Raw genomic sequence first — 21,118 nt, 5'->3', positions numbered from 1 at the left:
AGAAGTTGAAAATTACTGTGTCAAAGAATGTGAACTGAGACATTTTGCCAAATAGTGTTCCAGAATTGAACCCATTTCCAAGTTCACTTGCAGACTGTGAGTGTCTGACTCATTGAACTGCTCCAGCATTGAATATTGAATCATTTTAAAAGATCAAATTGCCTACAATTACAGTTCTTTTTTTGTTTAACCAGTATTTTTAACGCAAGTGCGACTGAAGTTTTTTTTATTTCATATCCATTTAAAATTACTTTTTATATTAATTGTTCAGATTCTTTGCCATATGTTCCATTTAACTCATGAGTTTTCTCATTGATTTTCCTCATAAACTTTTAATAAATTGGTTTGTGCCACCCCCCAACTTTCCACCCCCCATTAGTATTTGCAAGGACAACTTTGTAGAAAAGATCTACTATTGACAGGCATTCATGTTCTTGTTACCTTTGGGGGAGTTGGGAATAATTATCAGAAGGCTTCATGGTGTGTTTTGGAATGAGTGTGTGGAATACTATTATGTATCTTGGAGACTGGCTTATTTGAAAGGTTTCTATCTATTGGGCAGTCTAATCAGTAAACCTGGGCCTTTTGGTATTGCTGTATATTTTGTATCGTTCCTTAATTCATTCTCAGTATGCGGGATAAGTTTCTTACATTAGTGACAATCATCATTCATGAACTCATTTAGCAAATATTTAGGTGGTCATTTTTGGGCTGGTCAGTTAGTTTCTCCATTTTTCAAGGAAGAACGTTAAGAAGTATTAGCCACGAGTGAAAGTACTCCACCCTCAGGCCAATACTCCCCAGCAAGTGACTTACTCTGCAACTCCTGGTGTGACTGGAAGCCCGGGTTTGGAAGCCGTGGATCAGCTTGTCCAGCAGAGAAGCGTGGGAAAAGGCAGCTTAGAGCCAGGAGAAGCTGCCTGCCAGTCCTTACTGTTACCTACTGCAGGCCTGTAGGTTTGAACCAAAGAGATCCACATGTGAGAAGCCGACTCTGCCTTGAGGGGGTGGCGATCTAGTTGTCAAGACAAATCATCTCTCGCCTAGTTTGCCAACAGATTGTCTGGTTTTTTTTTCAATTCGTTTTTGACTGCTCTGGGTCTTCATTGCTGCGCTTGGGCTGCCCTCTAGTCACGGAGCGCAGGCTTCTCATTGTGGTGGCTTCTCTTGTTGCTGAGCACTCAAGGGCATGCACGCGTTTCAGTAGCTGGGGCTCCTGGGCTCAGTAGTTGTAGAGCACAGTAGTTGCCCTGAGGCATGTAGAATCTTCCTGGAGCAGGAATCAAACCTGTGTCCCCTGCATTGGTAGCCAGATTCTTTACCACTGGACCGCCAGGGTGGTTACCACTGTGATCACCACCAACAGATTGGTTCATTTATTTATTCAGTACTGGAAGCTGTTTATATATAAGGGATATTGATCCTAAATCACACACATATTGAAAGCCAGTTTGCCTATTAAATTTTTTCTCTTTAATTAAAGACTTTTAGAATACCATATCTGTTGTTCAGTTGCTCAGTCATGTCCGACTCTTTGCAACCCTACGGACTGCAGCACGCCAGGCTTCCCTGTCCTTCACCATCTCCCATCTCAAACTCATGTCCATAGAGTCAGTGATGCCATCCAACCATCTCATCCTCTGTTGTCCCCTTCTCCTCCTGCCTTCAATATTTCCCAGCATCAGGGTCTTTTCCAATGAGTCAGTTCTTCCCATCAGGTGGCCAACGTATTGGAGTTTCAGCTTCAGCATCAGTCCTTCCAATGAGTTATCAGGACTGATTTTCTTTAGGATGGACTGGTTGGATCTCCTTGCTGTCCAAGGGACTCTCAAGAGTCTTCTCTGACACCATCTTTACATTTTTTTCTCTTTGATTAAAGATTTTTAAAATACCATATGTAAATTTAAAAATGTTTGTCAATCTTTTTCTTTATGGTTCTAACCTTTATATAATACTTAGGAAGCTCTTCTCCTTGCCTAAATAATAAAAATATTCTTCCATTTTCCCTTCTGGTACTTTTATAGCACTATTTGTTATCATCAACATCTTTCTTTCCAATTTGAAATGCTCTTTTTTAAAATGCTAAAAGCTCACATTCATGTATTTGTGTCTCTCCTCTTTTTTTTCAGGAATCTTTTTGTAACTTATTAGCTCTGTGAGTTTGGTTAAAGTGCCTTCCCACTTGGGTTCTCCATATTTAAATTAAAGATAATGTCACAGTAGCAGTGCCACCTCACAGAGTTGTGAAAAGTGAACCATGATGTGTCAGGGTTTGGCCCCAGTGTAAGCACTCAGTAAATGATATTATTGTTTTCATTTTTGCTTGTTTTAGGGTCACTGCCATTGGCTCCTAATTACTATAGTAAGTAATCCCTGTCATTAGTTTTCTTTTCAAAAATTTCTTGGCTGTTCTTCCACCTTTATTTTTCTACTTGAACTGAATGTCAATTCATCAAGCTCTGAGAGAAACAAATGAAAAAAGAAACAATTGATATTCTGATTGAAACTGCATTAAATTTATATATTAAAAGAAGAGGTTTGACATCTTACAGAAATGAATCTTCTCACCTATAAACAGTGTAACTCTCTCCTTTATTGAGGTTCTGTTTTTTGCTCTTCAATCAAATTTAAATTACATCGAGGCTTAAGCATTGCATTTTCTAGCTTTTCCCTTGTTATGGTTGAGACTGGCCCTTTTCCTTATGAACAGGTGAAGGCAGCTTTGGATTTTCATTAAACTCCTTAAGAAACATTCTCTTTTACAGTCATATAAACACCCCTGTGAGGTGAGATCGAACATTTCAACCTTATAGATGAGGGAAGAAGGGAGGGAAGTAATAGTTTTATATATCCATGTATCAGGCATTTCCACTTAGTCCAAAGTCGATCTTATGGCTCAGTGGGTAAAGAATCCAACTGCAATGTGGGAGACCCGGGTTAGATCCCTGGGTTAGGAAGGTCCCCTGGAGAAGGAAATGGCAACTCACTCCAGTATTCCTGTCTGGAGAATCCCATGGACAGAGGAGCCTGGCAGGCTATAGTCCATAGGGTCGCAAAGAGTCAGACAGGACTCTGACACACTAAAGTAGATCTAACGTAGATCTCCTCCGTTACACCAAAGTAGTAAATCTACTACACTAAGGTAGATCTAACACACTAAAGTAGATCTATTTTCCCCGTCTTACAAATAAGGAAACTGATTCTGAGGGAAGTTCAAGTGACATGGCCAAAGCATACAATAAGTGAAGACGGGGCTGAGACAGAGAGCTTGGGATTCTGAATGAGATGTCCTGAAGACTAGTGGTCACGACTTCCCCTATCCTCTCTCACCTTCTCACATTTGTCATTTGTCTCAGTAAAGTTAACCAAAACCCTGTTGGTCTGTTTCCTGGGGCAGACTGCCATTCTCTAGTTTCTGGACTCATCCCAATGGCTCAGCACGGACAGCCCTTCCCAAGAGCCATTCACAGTGGCTTGGGGGATTCTGTTGTGTTTGAATGTGACCTGGGGCTTCCCAGGTGGCGCTAGTGGTAAAGAACCCATCTGCTAGTACAGGAAACATAAGAGATGTGAATTTGATCAGGAAGATTTCCTGGAGAAGCGAATGGCTCCCCACTCCAGTATTCTTGCCCGGAGAATCCCATGGACAGAGGAGCCTGGCAGGCTACAGACCATAGGGTCTCAAAGAGTCAGATATGACTGAAGTGACTTAGCACGCACACATGTCATCTAAATTTGAATGTGGCCTGGATACCCGGCTATGGAAAGTACCTGAAAGGATATCCAGGGTCGGAGGGAGACTGATGGAGGCCAAAAATCCTGTCATACACCTGCACCTTGCTGTTTTGTTATCTGACTGTTGCGGTTGAGAAGCTCTATAGTGAGATTAGGTTGTCAGGCTCATTAGTGCACAACGCAAGGGAGCAACATAAGGGATGACCATCACAGAGTGGCCAGAGGAGGAGCCTGACCTGGAACTGCCCTTCCGCTGCGCATCCTCAGCCAGAAAGGAGCTGCAGCCTTTGCCATCAGTGGGATCTGTTTCTCCTGGATTTGTGTATTGATCTTCCTTTAATAGAAAGTTTATTATTGACCCTTGGTTCTTTTTGCAGAAAAAAGACATTAAGTACTTGCTTTTTTTGGTTTTCCCATGGTAGCCACTTGGGTGAGGAGGCAGAATTTTAACCTCTTGATGATTTTGTGTGTGGGTGTGTGTTATTTGTGCATTCATTGTCTCTCTTGTATCTTGAGGGAATAAATCCTGCTCTAGAATCTGGGCTCTAGAAGAGATTCCCAGAGGCCAACTGCTCAGGCCTCTGCCCCCAGACAGGTCTTCATCTGAATGGAGACAAACATTTCTGAATATACCCTGGGTGCATCTGGAGGGTGTAAGGGAACCTGAGTGGGTGGGGCTCCAGGCTCTGGATATTTCATGTTTGCTTGGAAGAACTGTTTCCCATATTGAGACTTTGAGTAATGTTTCATTAGCTAAAAATGCTTTCCTCTTATGAAGCGAAAGGTTAAAATGACTGGTCTGTGCTACCTAGGAGGGACTCATATTCTCTTTTGGAAAAATTTCAGAAATGACAAATTTGAACCCATTCTTCTTGCTTTCATAGATTTTTTGACTAGTGATAATCTGGGGGAGAGAGAGAGGCGGGTCTGAGTAACTGTGAAGACAACGGAAGTAGGATTTCTTTGAAATTCAGTAGGCATTTCTAGAGCTTGTTGTGTTTTCACAGCTCCAGGCTGGCACCTCCTGGAGCTGAGCAGCATAGTCGCCTCATATGACTCCATGGGTAACACTGCTCTGGATGGCGCTGGACTAGGGATGCAGGACCACGAGACACGAAGAGATCAGGTCTCCTGCCCTTGGAGTTCGTTGTCATTGTTCATTGCTAAGTCGTGTCCCACTGTTTTGCAACTCCATGGACTATAGCCCACCAGGCTCCTCTGTCCATGGGGTTTCCCAGGCAAGAATTCTGGAGCGGGTTGCCATTTCCTTCTCCAGGGGATCTTTCCGACCCAGGGATTGAACCCATGTCTCCTGCATTGGCAGGCGGATTCTTTACCATGAGCCATCAGGGAGCCCTAAAGAAATAGTCCTTAGCTGTTAAGGTTTGACGGGGGTCAATGCACAACATTTCCTTTCCCTGTCCATGATCAGAAGCAATTGAGAGAAATTCAGGCATTAGGAAGGTTCAAATATCACCTTGATGACTGGTAAATCTGATCCTAGAGGATGTATTTTATATCTGTGGGAAGGTGAGTTTTTAAAAGTGAATACTAGAATCAAACAGACTTATCCACCCAACACAGCTGTCTACTAAAAAAACTTAGCCACAGTCTGAAAATTGAGAGTTATTTTATTTGGTGGGAATGTTAAGGGCTCCAAATCCAGGGGTCAGAATCTCAGTAGCCCTGAGAAAACTGCTCTGAGGAGGTGGGAGTGGGAGTCAGGTTATATACAAGTTCACAACAAAGTGGGCAGGGAGTCTGACCATCAAAGATTACTGCTACATTGTAAGGAAAACCAAATATCAAGCTAAGCGATTTAGCTTTCTTTGTAAGAGAAGATGCAAGCCTCTGGGCTCACTGAATTCATTCCGTTCACATGTACCTAAGCTATCTAGGGCCAAACCCTGGCTTAAAAAAACTGTTTTTTTGTTTTTTTTTTTTTAATTTCTCATATCCTGTCCCCCACTAAGCCCCCCAGCTCTTCAGCAATCACTGTTAGGGGTGACAGCATTTGCTGGATTGCAGGCACTTTTGGGAGCCTTGATTCACTCAGATGGTAAAGAATTCGCCTGCCAATGCAGGAGACCTGGGTTCAGTCCCTGGGTCGGGAAGATTCCCTGGGAAAGGGAATGGCTACCCGCTCCAGTATTCTTGCCTGAGAAATCCCATGGACAGAGGAGACTGACAGGCTACAGTCCACGGGGTCGCAAAGATTCAGACACGACTGAGTGACTAACACTTTCATTCACTTATGGTGGCTTGGAACTGCTGATGGCTGTAACATTTCTTGCCCACCGATACAGTGGCTCTTGTGACCTGGGAGATGTGGATTAGTGTCAGCAGTCTAGGTGGTCATAAAGATTAGATGGCACAGGCCCAGCTGGAACAAGTTCGCAGACACCAGGCCGGCTGGTGCAGCGCTGTGGAAGGCCCACAGGCGGCAGTTACGACGGGGCTGGTTCTGGGGATTCCAGCGAGACCAGGCTCCTGGCATGAGACAGCGTGAGTGGGGGGCCTGTCTTCTGACTTATTACTAGTTTGATAAATCGGGTGTGCTTTCTCATTTACCCAGCTGAAAGAATATAGCTTTTAGCTTAGTTTTCTTTAGAGCAAAAAGTAAAGTGTTTTTTTTTTTTTTTCCTCTTTGTTATATCAGCTAGGATACAACTGAGAGCTGTGTGTATGTAGGCTCAACTGGTATGATGATTTTTCTTGAGTTTCCTGTTGCTTAATTGAAAGTGGGTTAAAATCCACTTCAGGTTCTAAGGAGGATCCTGGGAGGAATAGTAACACAGACCTTCCAAAAACAGTGGACAATTCAGAGACCATATATTTCTTGATTTTGGAATTACTATGATTTTTTTTTTTCTGGTTGTGCCATGCATCTTGTAGGATCTTAGTTCCCCAACCAGAGATCCAACCCTGGCCCTTGGCAGTGAAAGCATGGAGTCCTAACCACTGAACTGCCCAAAACTGATTTTCAAAACACATTTTTCTTAAGGTGACATTATGGTATATTCTAAGAGTACCCAGAAACTGGTAGGTAAAAAGGGAAGGGACAATAGAGGTTTAAAATTAACTGTGGATGAATATATAGACAATCAAAATTTAAGGAGAACTTAGTCCTGTCTGATCCATTTGCTGCCTGTTTGACCATACATGGTGGGGTTATTCATGGTGGGGTTATTAACTTAACTGTTAAGTTAAATTGATTAATCCTAGTGTTAATCAGAGATATCTATCTGTGTCATATAGTAGAGAGTTTGTTGTGACTGTAGGCAGAGACCTAGGTGACCAGTTGAGAATGTATTTCCATCTGCTTGCTGTCTCCTAAAATAAAATAATAAAGGTAAAATGCTGAGCCCAGTGCCTTGTGCAAAGGAAGCTTCTCTAAGACTTAACAACATGGAGAAATATCTACTGTATTTTAATTTGAAAATGGTTATAGAATGGTATGTAAAGCAGTATCCCAGCCAAATAGCTGTTCAGTTCTTTATTTTTTTCCATTTATTTTTATTAGTTGGAGGCTAATTACTTCACAACATTGCAGTGGTTTTTGTCATACATTGACATGAATCAGCCATGGAGTTACATGTATTCCCCATCCCGATCCCCCCTCCCACCTCCCTCTCCACCCGATTCCTCTGGGTCTTCCCAGTGCACCAGGCCCGAGCACTTGTCTCAAGCATCCCACCTGGGCTGGTGATCTGTTTCACTATAGATAATATACATGCTGTTCTCTCGAAACATCCCACCCTCGCCTTCTCCCACAGAGTCCAAGAGTCTGTTCTGTACTTCTGTGTCTCTTTTTCTGTTTTGTATATAGGGTTATCATTAACATCTTTCTAAATTCCATATATATGTGTTAGTATGCTGTAATGTTCTTTATCTTTCTGGCTTACTTAACTCTGTATAATGGGCTCCAGTTTCATCCATCTTATTAGAACTGATTCAAATGAATTCTTTTTAACGGCTGAGTAATATTCCATGGTGTATATGTACCACAGCTTCCTTAGCTGTTTAGTTCTTATAAGCCAGATGGTGTTTTAGGAATTAGGTGCAAGAACTGGAGGAAGTGAATCCACCATTGCTTTGTTGGCCTATTTAGTTTTGTTACACAGGAGAGGTTGGTGCATCTTGCTATGATGTCCTCAGTAGATAGAAAACATCTATTTCTGTTCCTTCTTTATTTTTTTGGGGAGCCAGAGACTAATTTTGTGCAGATATTTGTCCAGAGATACAAGAGTAGGTGACCTGTCTGAGAGGTCAGTCACATGAGCCCAGCCCATCTTTTCCTCCTGGGGTTTAGGACAGTGCTTTGGGAGAGCCCATTTATCCCTCACTTTAGCCCAGGAGCAAGGTTTGGAAGTTGAAACACATTCACCGAACCTTCTAAAGCACTAAGTCATCGCAACCCAAACCCCTCCGGAGACCTCCCTTTCTGGGGAAGCCTTGGCTGGGAGAATTGTGGTGATTTTCCTCCTTTCTTAGTGTGTCCTCGTTTTGCATCGTGTTGGACCTTTGAGCTTTTTATTCTGGGGAGAAAGACTTAGAAACGTAGTTTCTAGCCCATGGTCAATTAAGCATTTGAGTCACAGTGATGGGTTTCCCAAACCAAATTTTGGCACCGGAGCCTTCAGTAATGGAAATTTGAGTTCTGTGGTCTGCTGACCATGGATGGCGCCACCCAGCTGGCCTGCACTCCTTGCTTGGTCTCTATATGCCCTAAGGTAAGTCTTTAGGTCTCTGTACCTCAGTTACTTCTCTAAGATCAGGAGGCATTTCCAACCCATTTTCTAACCATTTGACAAGGGTTACGAAATCTGTACTTACAGAATTATTTGAACAGGAGAACCTCCCCCACTGAGTAGTTACTATGAAACTTTTATTCCAGCAAGAAGAAAAATTAGTGGTGTAAAACCCCAGAACCTGAAGGAATTAAGCCATTCTAAAAGTGAATTGATGTTTGTGCCGATTCGTTCCCAAGGCCTTATGTAAGTCCCTCTAATGAGAGTGCAAATTACTGACCAACCTTTTGGTATTTCTTTCAGGGACACCTGTGTGGTTCTTTGTGAAAATTGCTCCAATTCGAAATGAACAGGATAAAGTGGTCTTATTTCTTTGCACTTTCAGTGACATAACTGCTTTCAAACAGCCGATTGAAGATGATTCATGTAAAGGTTTGTAATTCTGATTTGTACAAATACTTTTAAACCTTTTCTATTTTTTTGCCTATTTTTAATTTTTTTTTAGTGTGACTCTTTGTTACAGAGAATTTGAGGTTGCCACAGCAATCTCTGCACAAGGACCAAGATTTAAACTTTAATTTGTGTTGGGTAAAGCATTGTATCATTCTGGAATGCATTGAGGGAAAAGAAAGTGAAGAAGAAAGCTTTGGTTAGGAAGGCATTTTAATCAGTTTCATACCCCTGGAGATTAACCCTTTCCAAGTAGACAGAAGAAGGTAATTGGGCACCTCTGGTATCATTGGAACCTTTGCAGGTTTTCACATGACAGATGTCAGTTAACCAAATGAGTGGCTCATGACCACATTCATCTTACTTCTATATACACTTCTTTAAATTTGACTGAGTTCTAGCATTTTCCGAGTGTTAAAGCAGATTTTAGCACATCGCTACCTCTGTGGTTGATTAGGTCCGTGGCTGGTTAATTCATTGGAAACATGGCATTAATGAGGCCAGAGTCTTCAGTAACATTCCCATATGGGTCATTTAATCAGCTCTGGAACCACAGATTTTAGCACTCACCTCAGCCGTATCACATACACGTATTGTTTGAATAACACTGGGGACCGAGGAGAGGAGACGGCTCAGGATTTCTAGAACATCGATACTCCTGAAGTGGTCCAGCCCATTAGGCTGTCAAACCCAGAAGTCTGGAATTAGGACGTGTCAGAGCACTCTTTCCCAAGATAGCCAAGAGGCCAGGAGCTCTTTCTCATGGCAGTATTTCCTGGCTGGGTGGCTGATTTTCCAGTTCTACCTGAGACCCTGCTCCTTGCATTTTTCTGAGATGCAGCAGAGAGATAGGGGTGAAGTTCAGGGAGAGTAAAACTGGGGCATATTATCCTTGATGTGACAAAACCGTGATTGTTAAATGGCAAGAAAGGAAGAAATAAAAAGCTTTCCCTGGCTGCTCCCTCTGGGGCTGTGTCCTCTGAGGGTGTATAAAGTCCCACCACGTTTGGATGCGCATTTTTATAGAGTTCAGAGCACAATGCTACGCAAACCAGTGCATCCTTTTTTTTTTTTTTTTTTACTATCTATAGCTCAGCAAATCAACGACAGCCTGCCTTTCGGTTTCAAGACCAGAGCAGATGTAAATAAAGTCTCTCCACTTCTCTCAGCCTCCTGCAGTCTCCTTTTCTCCTGCAAATTTGTGATTCCCTGATTTCTGGTTTCTGACTCGAAGATTTCTCAGGGCAGTGGCTATCACAGGGCGATAGACTCACTCATGATGCATGTCATCCTGTTACCATCTAGAAAGGGCATTCACTTTTTTAACCGGGTAAACACATAAACAGCATTTTAAAGATAATCTGATATTTTGACACTTATTTTTGCAAGTTTTCTCTGAAAAATGTGAACTAGGGAATGTAGTTGAGTCAGAACATTTTCTTATCACCACCACTGGAACATTTTCAGGTGACGAGAAGGGATTGTTTAGCAGGAGAGGCTGAATCAACCTAGAGCACCCGCCACATGTGCCTAGGGGTCCGCATGGCATTCTTGGGGAACCTGAAAGAAGAGACAAATCAGACTGATGCAGGGAGACTCACTGAGGTTTATTTTTCAGGCATAAAAATGCTCCACTTCATTTGTCCTGCCTCACTCATGTCTTTCCATTGTGGATAAAAGTTTTTGTGCACACACACACACACGCACACCCTATTCCCTGTTAGCCAAGGGAACCAGATATGAATTCTCTTTGTCTGTGAAGTACACAGGAGTAATACATGGCTTGCTTCCTAAAAATTTAAAATATACGTGTGTGTGCACGCACACACAAGTACACACTCTTTGGCCGTCAATATAGGAATGCAGATGGTGGGTCATGTTTAATGTTTCCTCCAAGACGGTACTTTATAAACCTGCCCACTTCAAATGCTATGGCAGATATGTTTATACCTTCCCACACATCATGTCACCGTGCCTCTGACCCAAGTGGATACGGTGGTCTGTTTAGGACGAGGTCAGATTTTATATTAGTCTGTTGGTGATGGAAAAGCATGATAATTCTCCAGGCCTTATTCGTTATAAGTCTGTAAACTGCAGTTCTGGCTGCAAGGGTCCAATATAACGGTGGGAAGATGTCTTGTGGATGGAAAATGCACTGCTCTGTGACTGGGTGAGTCTCCTGACTTGACATTTCTCCTTGCAAGTGTTCTCATATTGCGAGATTCCAGCTGGTCCAGCTGGGCTTTCAGTGCAGCACCTCAGTTAGCATAAAAGTCTGAGTGTTGGTGACCCAGGCTTGCACAGAATTCATCTTTTTTAAAAGATTTATTTACTTTTGGCTGTGCTGGATCTTTGTTCCTGCACGGGCGTTCCTCTAATTGTGGTGAGCGGGAACGACTCTCGTTGTGGCGTGTGAGCTTCTCATTGTGGGGGCTTCTCTTGTTGCGGATCACGGGCTCTACTGCGTGCGGGCTTCAGCAGCTGTAGCAGGCGGGCTCCATAGCTGCGGTTTTCCAGGCTCTACGTCAGAGGCTCAGTAGTTGAGGTACATGGTCTTAGTTGCTCCATGGCATGTGGATCTTCCCGGACCAGGGATCAAACTCATGTATCCTGCATTGGCAGGCAGATTCTTTACCACTGAACCACCACAGAAGCCCATAGAATTCACCTTTGAGGTGGAATGGAAGGATGGATAATTGAAAACCCCAGAAAATCCCCAGGTATTTGCTCTTTGGCATAGCAATACGAGATGTTTTCCCATTAAAGTCAGCTATGCTCAGATTGTCTTTAAAATGACTTTGTTTTCTCTGATCGCTTTGTGCCTAACTTCAGAGCTTGGGAGTGGGATGCGTGCATCCTAACAGTAATTTGAGAAGCCAGTTGGTGCCTCACATTTTCCCATGAACAACCCACAAAGGGGAGAACACATAGGATCATTGGTGATAGACTGTTTTAGCATCTGACACAAAGTAACTGCCCTTTGGCCCTAAACTCCAATCACATGTGATGGGCCCTGGGTAAGCTCTCTAAGCCTGCTCTTTTATTTAGTGTAAAAGTTCTCATGACCCTTTTCATGAATTATCTAGACCTGATTGCCTCATCTCCTCCTTCCTGTTCATCTTTTGGCTGTTTCCCTTGTTCTCTGATAAAAAAAAGTGCCCACAAATGGCATGGAGCAAGGGGGTGAAAGTCAAGCTAGCTTTGCTGTTTGGTAACAGCTCTGGTGTTATGTGTGGATGGAAATGTCCTGACTTGACATTTCTCCTTGGAAGTGTTCTCATATTGCGAGATTCCAGCAGGTCCAGCTGGGCTTTCAGTGCAGCACCTCAGTTAGCATAAAAAGTCTGAGTGTTGGTGACCCAGGCTTGCACAGAATTCATCTTTTTTAAAAGATATATTTACTTTTGGCTGTGCTGGGTCTTTGTTGCCGCAAAGTGTATGCGCGCGCGCGTGTGTGTGTGTGTCTGTGTGTGTCTGTGTGTGTGCATGTGTGTGTGTTTGAAGGCTGAAGGAGAGAGTAGGTGGGAATTCTTGGTTGAAATGAGACTCAGGGATGCTCCGGGGTTTCATTTGTTCCCCATCTCTTGCTCTTCTGTTACTGTGGATCACTGGGAGTGGGCTGCAGGCTGTTTGTCTCTGTTGAATCCGCCCTTGTAAACCAGGCAAGTGCGTAGAGAAGAATTAGAGTGTAGGGCTCAGAGTTTTTTTTCCACATTGTTCACCCCACGATGAGTCACCCCTCTTGTTTGCTCTCTTACCTCACTGAATAATCTCACATTAAAGGAGCACATTCATTTTCAAAGATCCACACATTTACTTCTAAATTCAGGGTTAAAAATGAGCGAAGAGTGGACAACAAAATGAATGTAAAACTCTGAAGGAGATTTTTAAAGGGCAAAGATGTCGAGGATTCAGGGCTGAAGGCTCTGGCAAGCTGCCCTAACTGCTGACCCTTCTCCACGAGGCTTCACGTGGGGGTACATATGCGGTGCTCTCAGGGAAGAAAGAGGGTAATAGATATATAGCACAGGCCCCCTCCTCCCCAATAGTCACATTTTCTCTCTCTGTCCTTAGGATGACTGGAAGGTGATGATGTAGTGACTTCTGCTTGAAGAGCCACCCTAGAGTTTTGGCTGTTGGTACATCGATAGGAGAAAGGTCTGGGGGCAGGAAGGCTTGAGGACACCACGGCAGTGTCCACACTGCCTGTGGTCCCCCTCTGTCCTTTGTTCTCTGCTGGGTGTTGGGTTATGGCTCCAACTCCTCTAAGGGACCCCGTGACTCGTCAGATTAGGATGATCCTGGCCTCCTAGCCTCCACCCTCCCAGGGCAAGGGTAAATACTTTAAGGAGTCCTCTGCAACTTCTCTTCCAAGTGTCTCCACGTGGTTTCCCAGGGAGGGGCCTCTAGGTCTGCGTTTCTAGTATCTCTGGACTTGCCCTGGGAGGAGCTGGAATTTCAGCTCATCTTAGAACCATCTCTCCTGGCCTAGGGAGGATACAGGGATGTATGGGCTAAAGCAGCCTAGTGGGGGACTCGTCCCAGTTGAAGCCGGTAGCCAGTGTGGGCTCAAGTAAGGGAGAGAGGGTTGTCCTTACTGAGAATGGAGAAAAGACTTGGTGAATACTTTCTAGCTGCTTGTTAGATTGCAAACTGCATTCCCCTCCTCCTGTCCTCCGTTCATGCTTTATTTCCCCCTCCTCACCCCTCTCATCTTGCCTGATCCTGTGATGCTTTGATCTTCTCATAACACCCCCAGCCCTACCTGCCATGTGGTGACCTTTAAGACAGAGCTAGAAGAACCCTGAGCTGGGGATTTCTTCATCTGAGCTCAGTTCCCTGTTGAACTCCCAAATGGGATATAATTGGAAGGGTGGGTGCAGAAATACCTCCTAAAACTGAACAGAGTTTATAAAATGGGCTACTTTTCCTTTGGGACTTTATGTCTACTGGAAACCCAGATAGAAGTAGGACAATGGGAGAAAACAATTTGTTCTTCATCCACGTTTATTCAGCATACACACTTACTGGGTGTCTTTGGGGATGTTTAGCTTTATGATCGACGCTGACCCTCAGGAAATGTAAGACAGAGACCCTGCTCCTTATAGTCTATTTAGGAGATGGGCAGACAGGCAAGCAAATAAGAACAATAAAGCCTAACCAATAATCTAATGGGAGCCTGCCTAAGGCAAATAGGGGTACATAGGTGGGAGCTGGCTATTTGGCTGGGGGTAGGTGGTATCAGGGAAAGGCTTCCTTGAAGGCAGAGGGTCTCCCAGCTGCCTTATTTTCCTTGTGGAAGTGACCATGTGGTTTCCCTCAACAAGATCACCTTAAGCTTGATTCTCATTGAGTTATTCTCTCCCAGTTGGCCCCTCGGACAATAGGAAATTGAGTTTTTCCAGCAGTGATTTTCCTGATGCTCTGCTGTAAGGGACATTGTTGGTCCAAATGGTACATTTATCTTCTACCAAACCCATTTGCTTCTCTTCTGTGTTTTCTTAAAATTTTTATTGGTGTATAGTTAATTACAGTAATATGTGAGTTTCAGGTGTAGAGCAAAGTGATTCAGATATATTAATACATGCATGTATATACATATAAACTCTTTTTCAGACACTTTTACGTTATAGGTTATTACAAGTGAATGTATTTCCCTGTGCTGTACAGTAAATCCTTGTTGTTTATCTGCTTTGTGTATAGCGATGTGTGTCTGTTGATCCTACACTCCTAGCTCCTCCCTGCCGTCCCCTTTGGCAACCATAAATTTGTTTTCTATGTCTATGAGTCTGTTTCTGTTTTGTAAATAAGTTCATTTGTATCATTTTTTTTTTTTTTTTAGATTCCACACATGAGTGATGTCATATACTTGTCTGTCTCAGTCTCACTTACTTTCTCCCATGTTTGCGATCTTATTGCATGGCCATCACCCATTATGGCTATCACCCATTATGGCTATCAGCCATATTGCATGGCTAACCGGGGACCCAAAGGCCACTTGGATCGCCTCCTCTCTCCTTCTGCAGTCATTGATTCTACCTCTGCAGCTGTTTTCAAATCTCCCTTTGTCTCCTGGCTCAGGCCACAGCACTGGTCCAGGCCCTCATTGTGTCTTGCCTGGGATTCTGACTGCTCGTCTATCTGTTAACCACTTCCACACTGCCATTCTCTCCTAAAATACCCGCACCATATTTGAACTCCTTTACTGGATTCCCTTTGGATTTCAGGTTGATGTTCAAATTTGTTAACTTGCCGTCTAGGTTCTCGTAGCTAAGTTCTTCTCGGTCTGACCCTTGATGACCTCTTTAGCATCACTTCAGGCCACTGCCTGCATTCTCTTCCCCTCTGCATGCCATGCATCATTCATCTAGCTGTTTAGAAGGTCTTCCTTGTCACTGACATGTTACCCTGCTTTATGATTTTTCTGCCTTCGTGGGTGCTGTTCCTTCTGTGTTGGATTGTCTGTATTTTCCTTCATGAGTTCAACTGGCTCCTACTCATCTTTGCAAAGTTTGCTCTAGTATCACTTCCTGTGGGAAGCCCTCCCTGAAAGCCCAGCCTGGATTTGTTATGCCTTCTCTGGACAGTTTTGGCCATAGCATCCTGTCCTCATGTGTTATAGAATTTAGCTTACTATATCATGGTTTTTAATTTACTTATCAGTCTTTTCTACTAGAATACAAGCCCTTTGAGGCCAGAATCTGTACCTTACTCATCTTAGCAACCCTGTTACTTGGCACTTTGATGGTACATAGTAGTTCTGTTTGGAATTAATATGTGAATGAATGATGTTCTTCCATCTGGCTCAGCATGATTCTTAATATAAAGTGTTTAGAGCCCAGAAAGAGCGACATGGGGTGGCACTTGGGAAAGGACTTGCTGCCTCCCTTCAGAAGAGGCAGGCTGCCTGTCTTGGTAGAGGTGTGATGGAGGGTTTCCTGCTGCCTGTCCGTTTCCCCATCCAACACCCACTCACCTTCCTGTGCCCCTCACAGTCAGCTGAGAGCAGAGAATCAGGGCTAGAGTGAGGCACTAGCCTGGGCCTGGGGAAATGCACCAAAGTCCAGGAATCTTTCTTTTGATGTTTCTGCCATGCCATCGGATGGACCAGGACCCCAAGCCCTGCCAGGCGGGGTCTGGGATATCTGCCCTGCCAAGTCCCTCTTACCATTGGTCCCAGCGTGTAGGTCGCGGTGGAGGTGGTGGTGGTGGTGATGAGTAGGACTGAATGGGGAGGGGGGCGGTGAAGAGCCCTTGCTGTTGTTTTTGTGCACAACTGTTTTCTCACCACCTGAAAAATAGACTTCCTTCTCCTCTTGAAGAGCTTTGCAGAATTCATTTCCAGCTTTGTTTTGAGCTGAAGGCTAGCCTGACTCCGAAAGAAACTTTAAAAACTTCTAGCCCACGATTCACACAAGCGAATTCCAACGAACACTTTCATAAATGGCCGATTTGGGGGAAGATGTCAAAGGCCCCTGGAGAGTCTGGGCTGTCCCCTTCTGTCAACACTAGCAGGACTCCCTGCAGCCCAACCACCATGGGCCTCTTTTCACACTGACCCCAGCAAGTCCCATTTCTCTACTTAATGGTGTTGGGATGGATGAAAATGCCACTACCTTTTATTATAGTCCAGAACTTCTGGAAGAGATAAAAAGACCTGATTTGCTATTTTTGCTATGTTGACAAAAATGTGTACAGATTATGATCCTTAAAGGTTGTGCAGAAAAAAAAGAGCCATCATTCTGCTTGACTCCATTGTCCTCTGGATTCTCAGTCTGTCTTGGAAAGGTGCTCCAGGGTAAAGTTTGGTAAACGAGATTTCTGCTGCTAGGCACTGACTACTTCTAAACTCTGAAGGATAAAATATAATATTGCCCAGTCTTGCTTTTAGCTGTCAATAGAAATAGTTGCCTGCTCTTTTTATTTAATATACACCTCTATCCAGGTCTTTGGAGCTTCCTAGCCCCAAACTTGGTTTGGAGAGCCCCTACAGACTTTCAGGGGTCTCATGAGATGATTGCCATGGTCATAAGCTTGATGCAGATGGCTTGTTGGATGTTGGAATGGACATTTAAAACATCCTGGGGGCCTTTAAAACATGCCTCATGCATCTTAAATTCCTAGTAAAGATCACTTGTTCATTTTAGATTTTGGCTTGTTGGATGTTGGAATGGACATTTAAAACATCCTGGGGGCCTTTAAAACATCCCTCATGCATCTTAAATTCCTAGTAAAGATCACTTGTTCATTTTAGATTTTGGAGTATGGAGTGGGAGGATTAGAAAAAGCCCAATGTTTTACTTTCCCTGGAGGAACTAGTCCAAAGGGCCAAGAAGGCCTCAAGACAGTGTTTGTTTTAGCCCACTACTACTCAGAGCCTGCTAAACTTAGTCAGTTTGCTTTCCCAGGAAAGTGCATCCTGCGCTTAAAGCATGTAGGTAGAGTATTTTAAGTTCCACTTTACAGATGAGATAACTGAGGCCCAGGTAACTTAAGCAATTTGTTGGTGGTCACAAGCAAGCTAGAGGCAGAGATGGGACTTATATCCATATTTCTTTACTCCAAGTTCAGTGCTAGGCTCATTGTTTTAATGAGTTTTAAGGGGACCTACATGCCATCAACTATCCTTCCCTCATCCCAAAGCAGACTAAAATCAACCAGTATTATTTCCCCACCTCTCCAGGAGTTAAATTCATTTCTTATTCCTCTGGCTTTGGAGAATGTAGTATATGGAATGACCATGTGACTAGCTTGTCTAGTTATTTAAAACCTAGAACCAGCTTGGTCTCTGCTAGGATCAGACGGCATGGGGCTTACAAACAGCCTGAGCCATGCATTCAGAGAATCATCTCGATTGCCTGGTATTATCTGGCAGAAAAGCCTTGGGCCAGAGTGGAGCGATCTGAGTTCTAGACTCTTTAACTGCCTAGACACTCTGCCCTCGGTTTCCCTATTTGTAAAACAATGCTGCCATCAGGACCTGCCTTCCCTACACCGCAGAGCTGTGATTGAGATCAAGTGAAAGTCCATTGCCGCCCAGATTTCAGCGAGTCCTGGGCTTCTCTGAGCAGTGAGCTTTGACGCCGAGGATGGCTGAGTGACTCACGGCTGCGCAAGAGGGAGGGGTGGGGTGGGGTGACCGTGACTCGCGGTGTGAATGTCTGCGTGCCTTCAGGCCCCGGGTGAACCTGTCTCTCCTGTCTCCCGCATGCTCCAGGCTGGGGGAAGTTTGCTCGGCTGACCAGAGCGCTGACCAGCAGCAGGGGTGTCCTGCAGCAGCTGGCTCCCAGCGTGCAGAAAGGCGAGAACGTCCACAAGCACTCCCGGCTGGCCGAGGTAAGGGCAAGGGCTTCGTTCAACTTAACCCTCCCCTCACTTCAGGGGGTCCCTGGGCTGGAAAATGGTCCACAGGGAGGGTGCTGGCTTGGAAGGAACCTTCCGGACTCCGGACTCTTGTCTTGGCTGAGCTGCACTCCACCATATGTGACTCTGGGTAAGTGAGCTAACTCTTGGCAGCTTTGTACTTTGCCATATGTAACGGGGAACTGCAAACTCCATTTGAAGCTGCTTGAGATAAAAGGTGTTGGTTGACTCTTGGAAGGAGATAGTAGTGCCATATATATGAAGGGGGCTTTACTTATAAACCTTTGGTATATGGTATTTTGGCAATGCATACTATTATAGGAAAAGAAGATACAGGAAACAAAAAGGAAGAAAATAAAAATCACTTAGAATCCCACTAACCAGGTAACATTGTTATAATTTTTATGGGCTTGCCTTAACTCTTCTTTGTATTTAAGAAATATTCTATTTCCTCAAGCCTAAGCAGTGTATTTTTTCACTCTAATGGAGTTGAGATGTATCTAAGAATCAATATGTACATTTAAAGTGGATTATATTGCCTTTTCTTCATTTTATAAAATTATCAACATGTGGAAAAAAAAAAGTGAAAGTGTTAGTTGCTCAGTCATGTCCGATTCTTTGTGACCCCATGGACTGTAGCCCACCAGGCTCCTCTGTCCATGGAATTCTCCAGGCAAGGATACTGGAGTGGGTAACCATTTACTTCTCAAGGGGATCTTCCTGATCCAGGGATCAAACCTGAGTCTCCTGCATTGCAGGCAGATTCTTTTACCATCAGAGCCACCAGGGAAGCCTGATTACGAAAGTTTTCCTGGATAATCAATATACTTAATATTATTGTTGTTTCCATAACCTTTGTAGCAAAGTAAACTCATGGTGGTGATGTTCCTCCTTTTGCTGGAACAAGTGAAAGTCTGGGAAGCTGGGACAAGATGTTTGATCAGGCTTAATGCACCCCCATGATTACTGTCTGTCTTTGGTGGTTTTGCATGCAAACCACTCTCATCTCCCTCCTTTTGTTGGTGCCTGGTATTTTTCCCAACTAGACCAAGTAAGGTCCTAGTTAATTAGTAAGACCAGTTAAGAGCATTGCACCTTCTAGACAGCAAATTTCCATCATACCCAAAGATGCCAGACTTAGCTGTCTCTCTGCCTGGTGGTGGCCCATCAGTTCTTCATCTGTGAGCAGAAGGCAGGGTGCTTCCTGACCTGCCTCTTGGCTCCCATAGCCCGGAGGGAGATGCTCCCAGCATGGTGCAGCTGACAGTGGGGCTCTGCATGTGTGCACCGAGTGTCTAATGGGTTGACTACAGAAGATGTCCCTGTATGTATAGCGGCCAAAACCTTCTGCCCGTAGTGGGAATGGGGACTTTCATATGTGTCATGTTAGAGCAGGTGAGACCCTTGGATGACGGTAGCATCATTTTTATCATGATGTGGGCTCATCTTATGATAACAAAAGGAGACCTTTCAGCTCACAGCCTGTACTCTGTCCCTGATGCTGCTTTTGGTTAATAAAGTTCCCTCCTCTCGCCGCCTTCCACCTGGCTCGCTCCCACCCAGCCACGTTCCTGCTGTTCCTCTCACAGCACAGGCTTGCTTTGCCCGTAGATATCTGTGTGCAGCTCCTCCGCTGACGGCAAGTCTTTGCTCAAATGTCATTTTCTTTTTGTGGCTACTTGTGTCAGTAAGAGACACAATAACTAGTAGAAATATTTACATCTGAAGAGATTGATTGCAAGGAGTTGGTTTATGTGGTGGTCGGGGCTGGCTGGCCACATACAGAATTCACAGGGCAGGTTGGCCAGTTGAAAACTCTTGCGAGGAGCTGATGCTGAGGTCCATGGATGCAATTTCTTCTTTCTCAGGGAAACCTCAGTTCTGCTCTCAAGGCCTTTCAACTGATTAGATAAGGACCATCTAGATTATAGAGTGTAATCTCCTTTCCTAAAAGTCAGCTGATTGTAGGTGTCAATCACATCTACAAAATATCTTCACAGAAGCACTTAGTGTTTAACTGAACAGCTGGGGATCATGGCCTAGCCACGCTGACACATGAAACTAACCATTGTGGTTTGTTCCTTGTCAATTTGGCACCCGTGTACATTTCCTTAAACCATGTTTAACCTCCAAATAAAGACAAAAGCTGAGCGCCGAATAATTGATGCTTTTGAACTGTGGTGTTGGAGAAGACTCTTGAGAGTCCCTTGGACTGCAAGGGGATCAAACCAGTCCATCCTAAAGGAAACCAGTCCTCAATATTCATTGGAAGGACTGATGCTGAAGCTGAAACTCCAATACTTTGGCCACCTGATGTGAAGAACTGACTCATTGGAAAAGACCCTGATGCTGGGAAAGATTGAAGGCAGGAGGAGAAGAGGATGACAGAGGATGAGATGGTTGGATGGCATCACTGACTCGATGGACATGAGTTTGAGTAGGCTCTGGGAGTTGGTGATGGACAGGGAAGCCTAGCGTGCTGCAGTCCATGGGGTCGCAAAGAGGCAGCCACAACTGAGTGACTGAACTGACTGAAAGACAATAACAAAGTCATACTTCCACCTAACATGATCCTCTTATCTTTTTTAATTAAACTTTTAATTTTGTTTTGGAATATAGCTGATTCACAATGTTGTGATATTAATAGTTTCAGGTGGACATCAGAGGGACTCAGCCATACATACACCTGTATCCATTCTCTTGCATGTAATCAAAACATACCAACCCTCCCCCAGAGGAGGAGGCAAAGTCCTTGGGTGAGATCCACGCGTCTCCTTGACATCCTGTAACTTAAACAGTGTGATATAAACTTAACTCCT

General features: G+C 44.1%; 1 protein-coding gene across 2 annotated transcripts in view; it reads left to right on the top strand.

Moving 5' to 3' along the window:
- KCNH1 (potassium voltage-gated channel subfamily H member 1) overlaps positions 1-21,118 on the top strand; it is a 406,132-nt gene that overhangs the window by 42,171 nt on the left and 342,843 nt on the right. For both annotated transcript variants that reach the window (XM_043486214.1, XM_043486213.1), the window contains exons 4-5: positions 8,790-8,918; positions 18,154-18,272. In XM_043486214.1, the coding sequence (XP_043342149.1) occupies positions 8,790-8,918; positions 18,154-18,272 (248 nt within the window). The remainder of the gene's footprint in view (positions 1-8,789; positions 8,919-18,153; positions 18,273-21,118) is intronic.

Source organism: Cervus canadensis, chromosome 13 (assembly GCF_019320065.1).
Source record: "Cervus canadensis isolate Bull #8, Minnesota chromosome 13, ASM1932006v1, whole genome shotgun sequence".
Lineage (NCBI taxonomy): Eukaryota > Metazoa > Chordata > Mammalia > Artiodactyla > Cervidae > Cervus > Cervus canadensis.
This window is presented reverse-complemented; position numbering and strand designations above follow the sequence as displayed.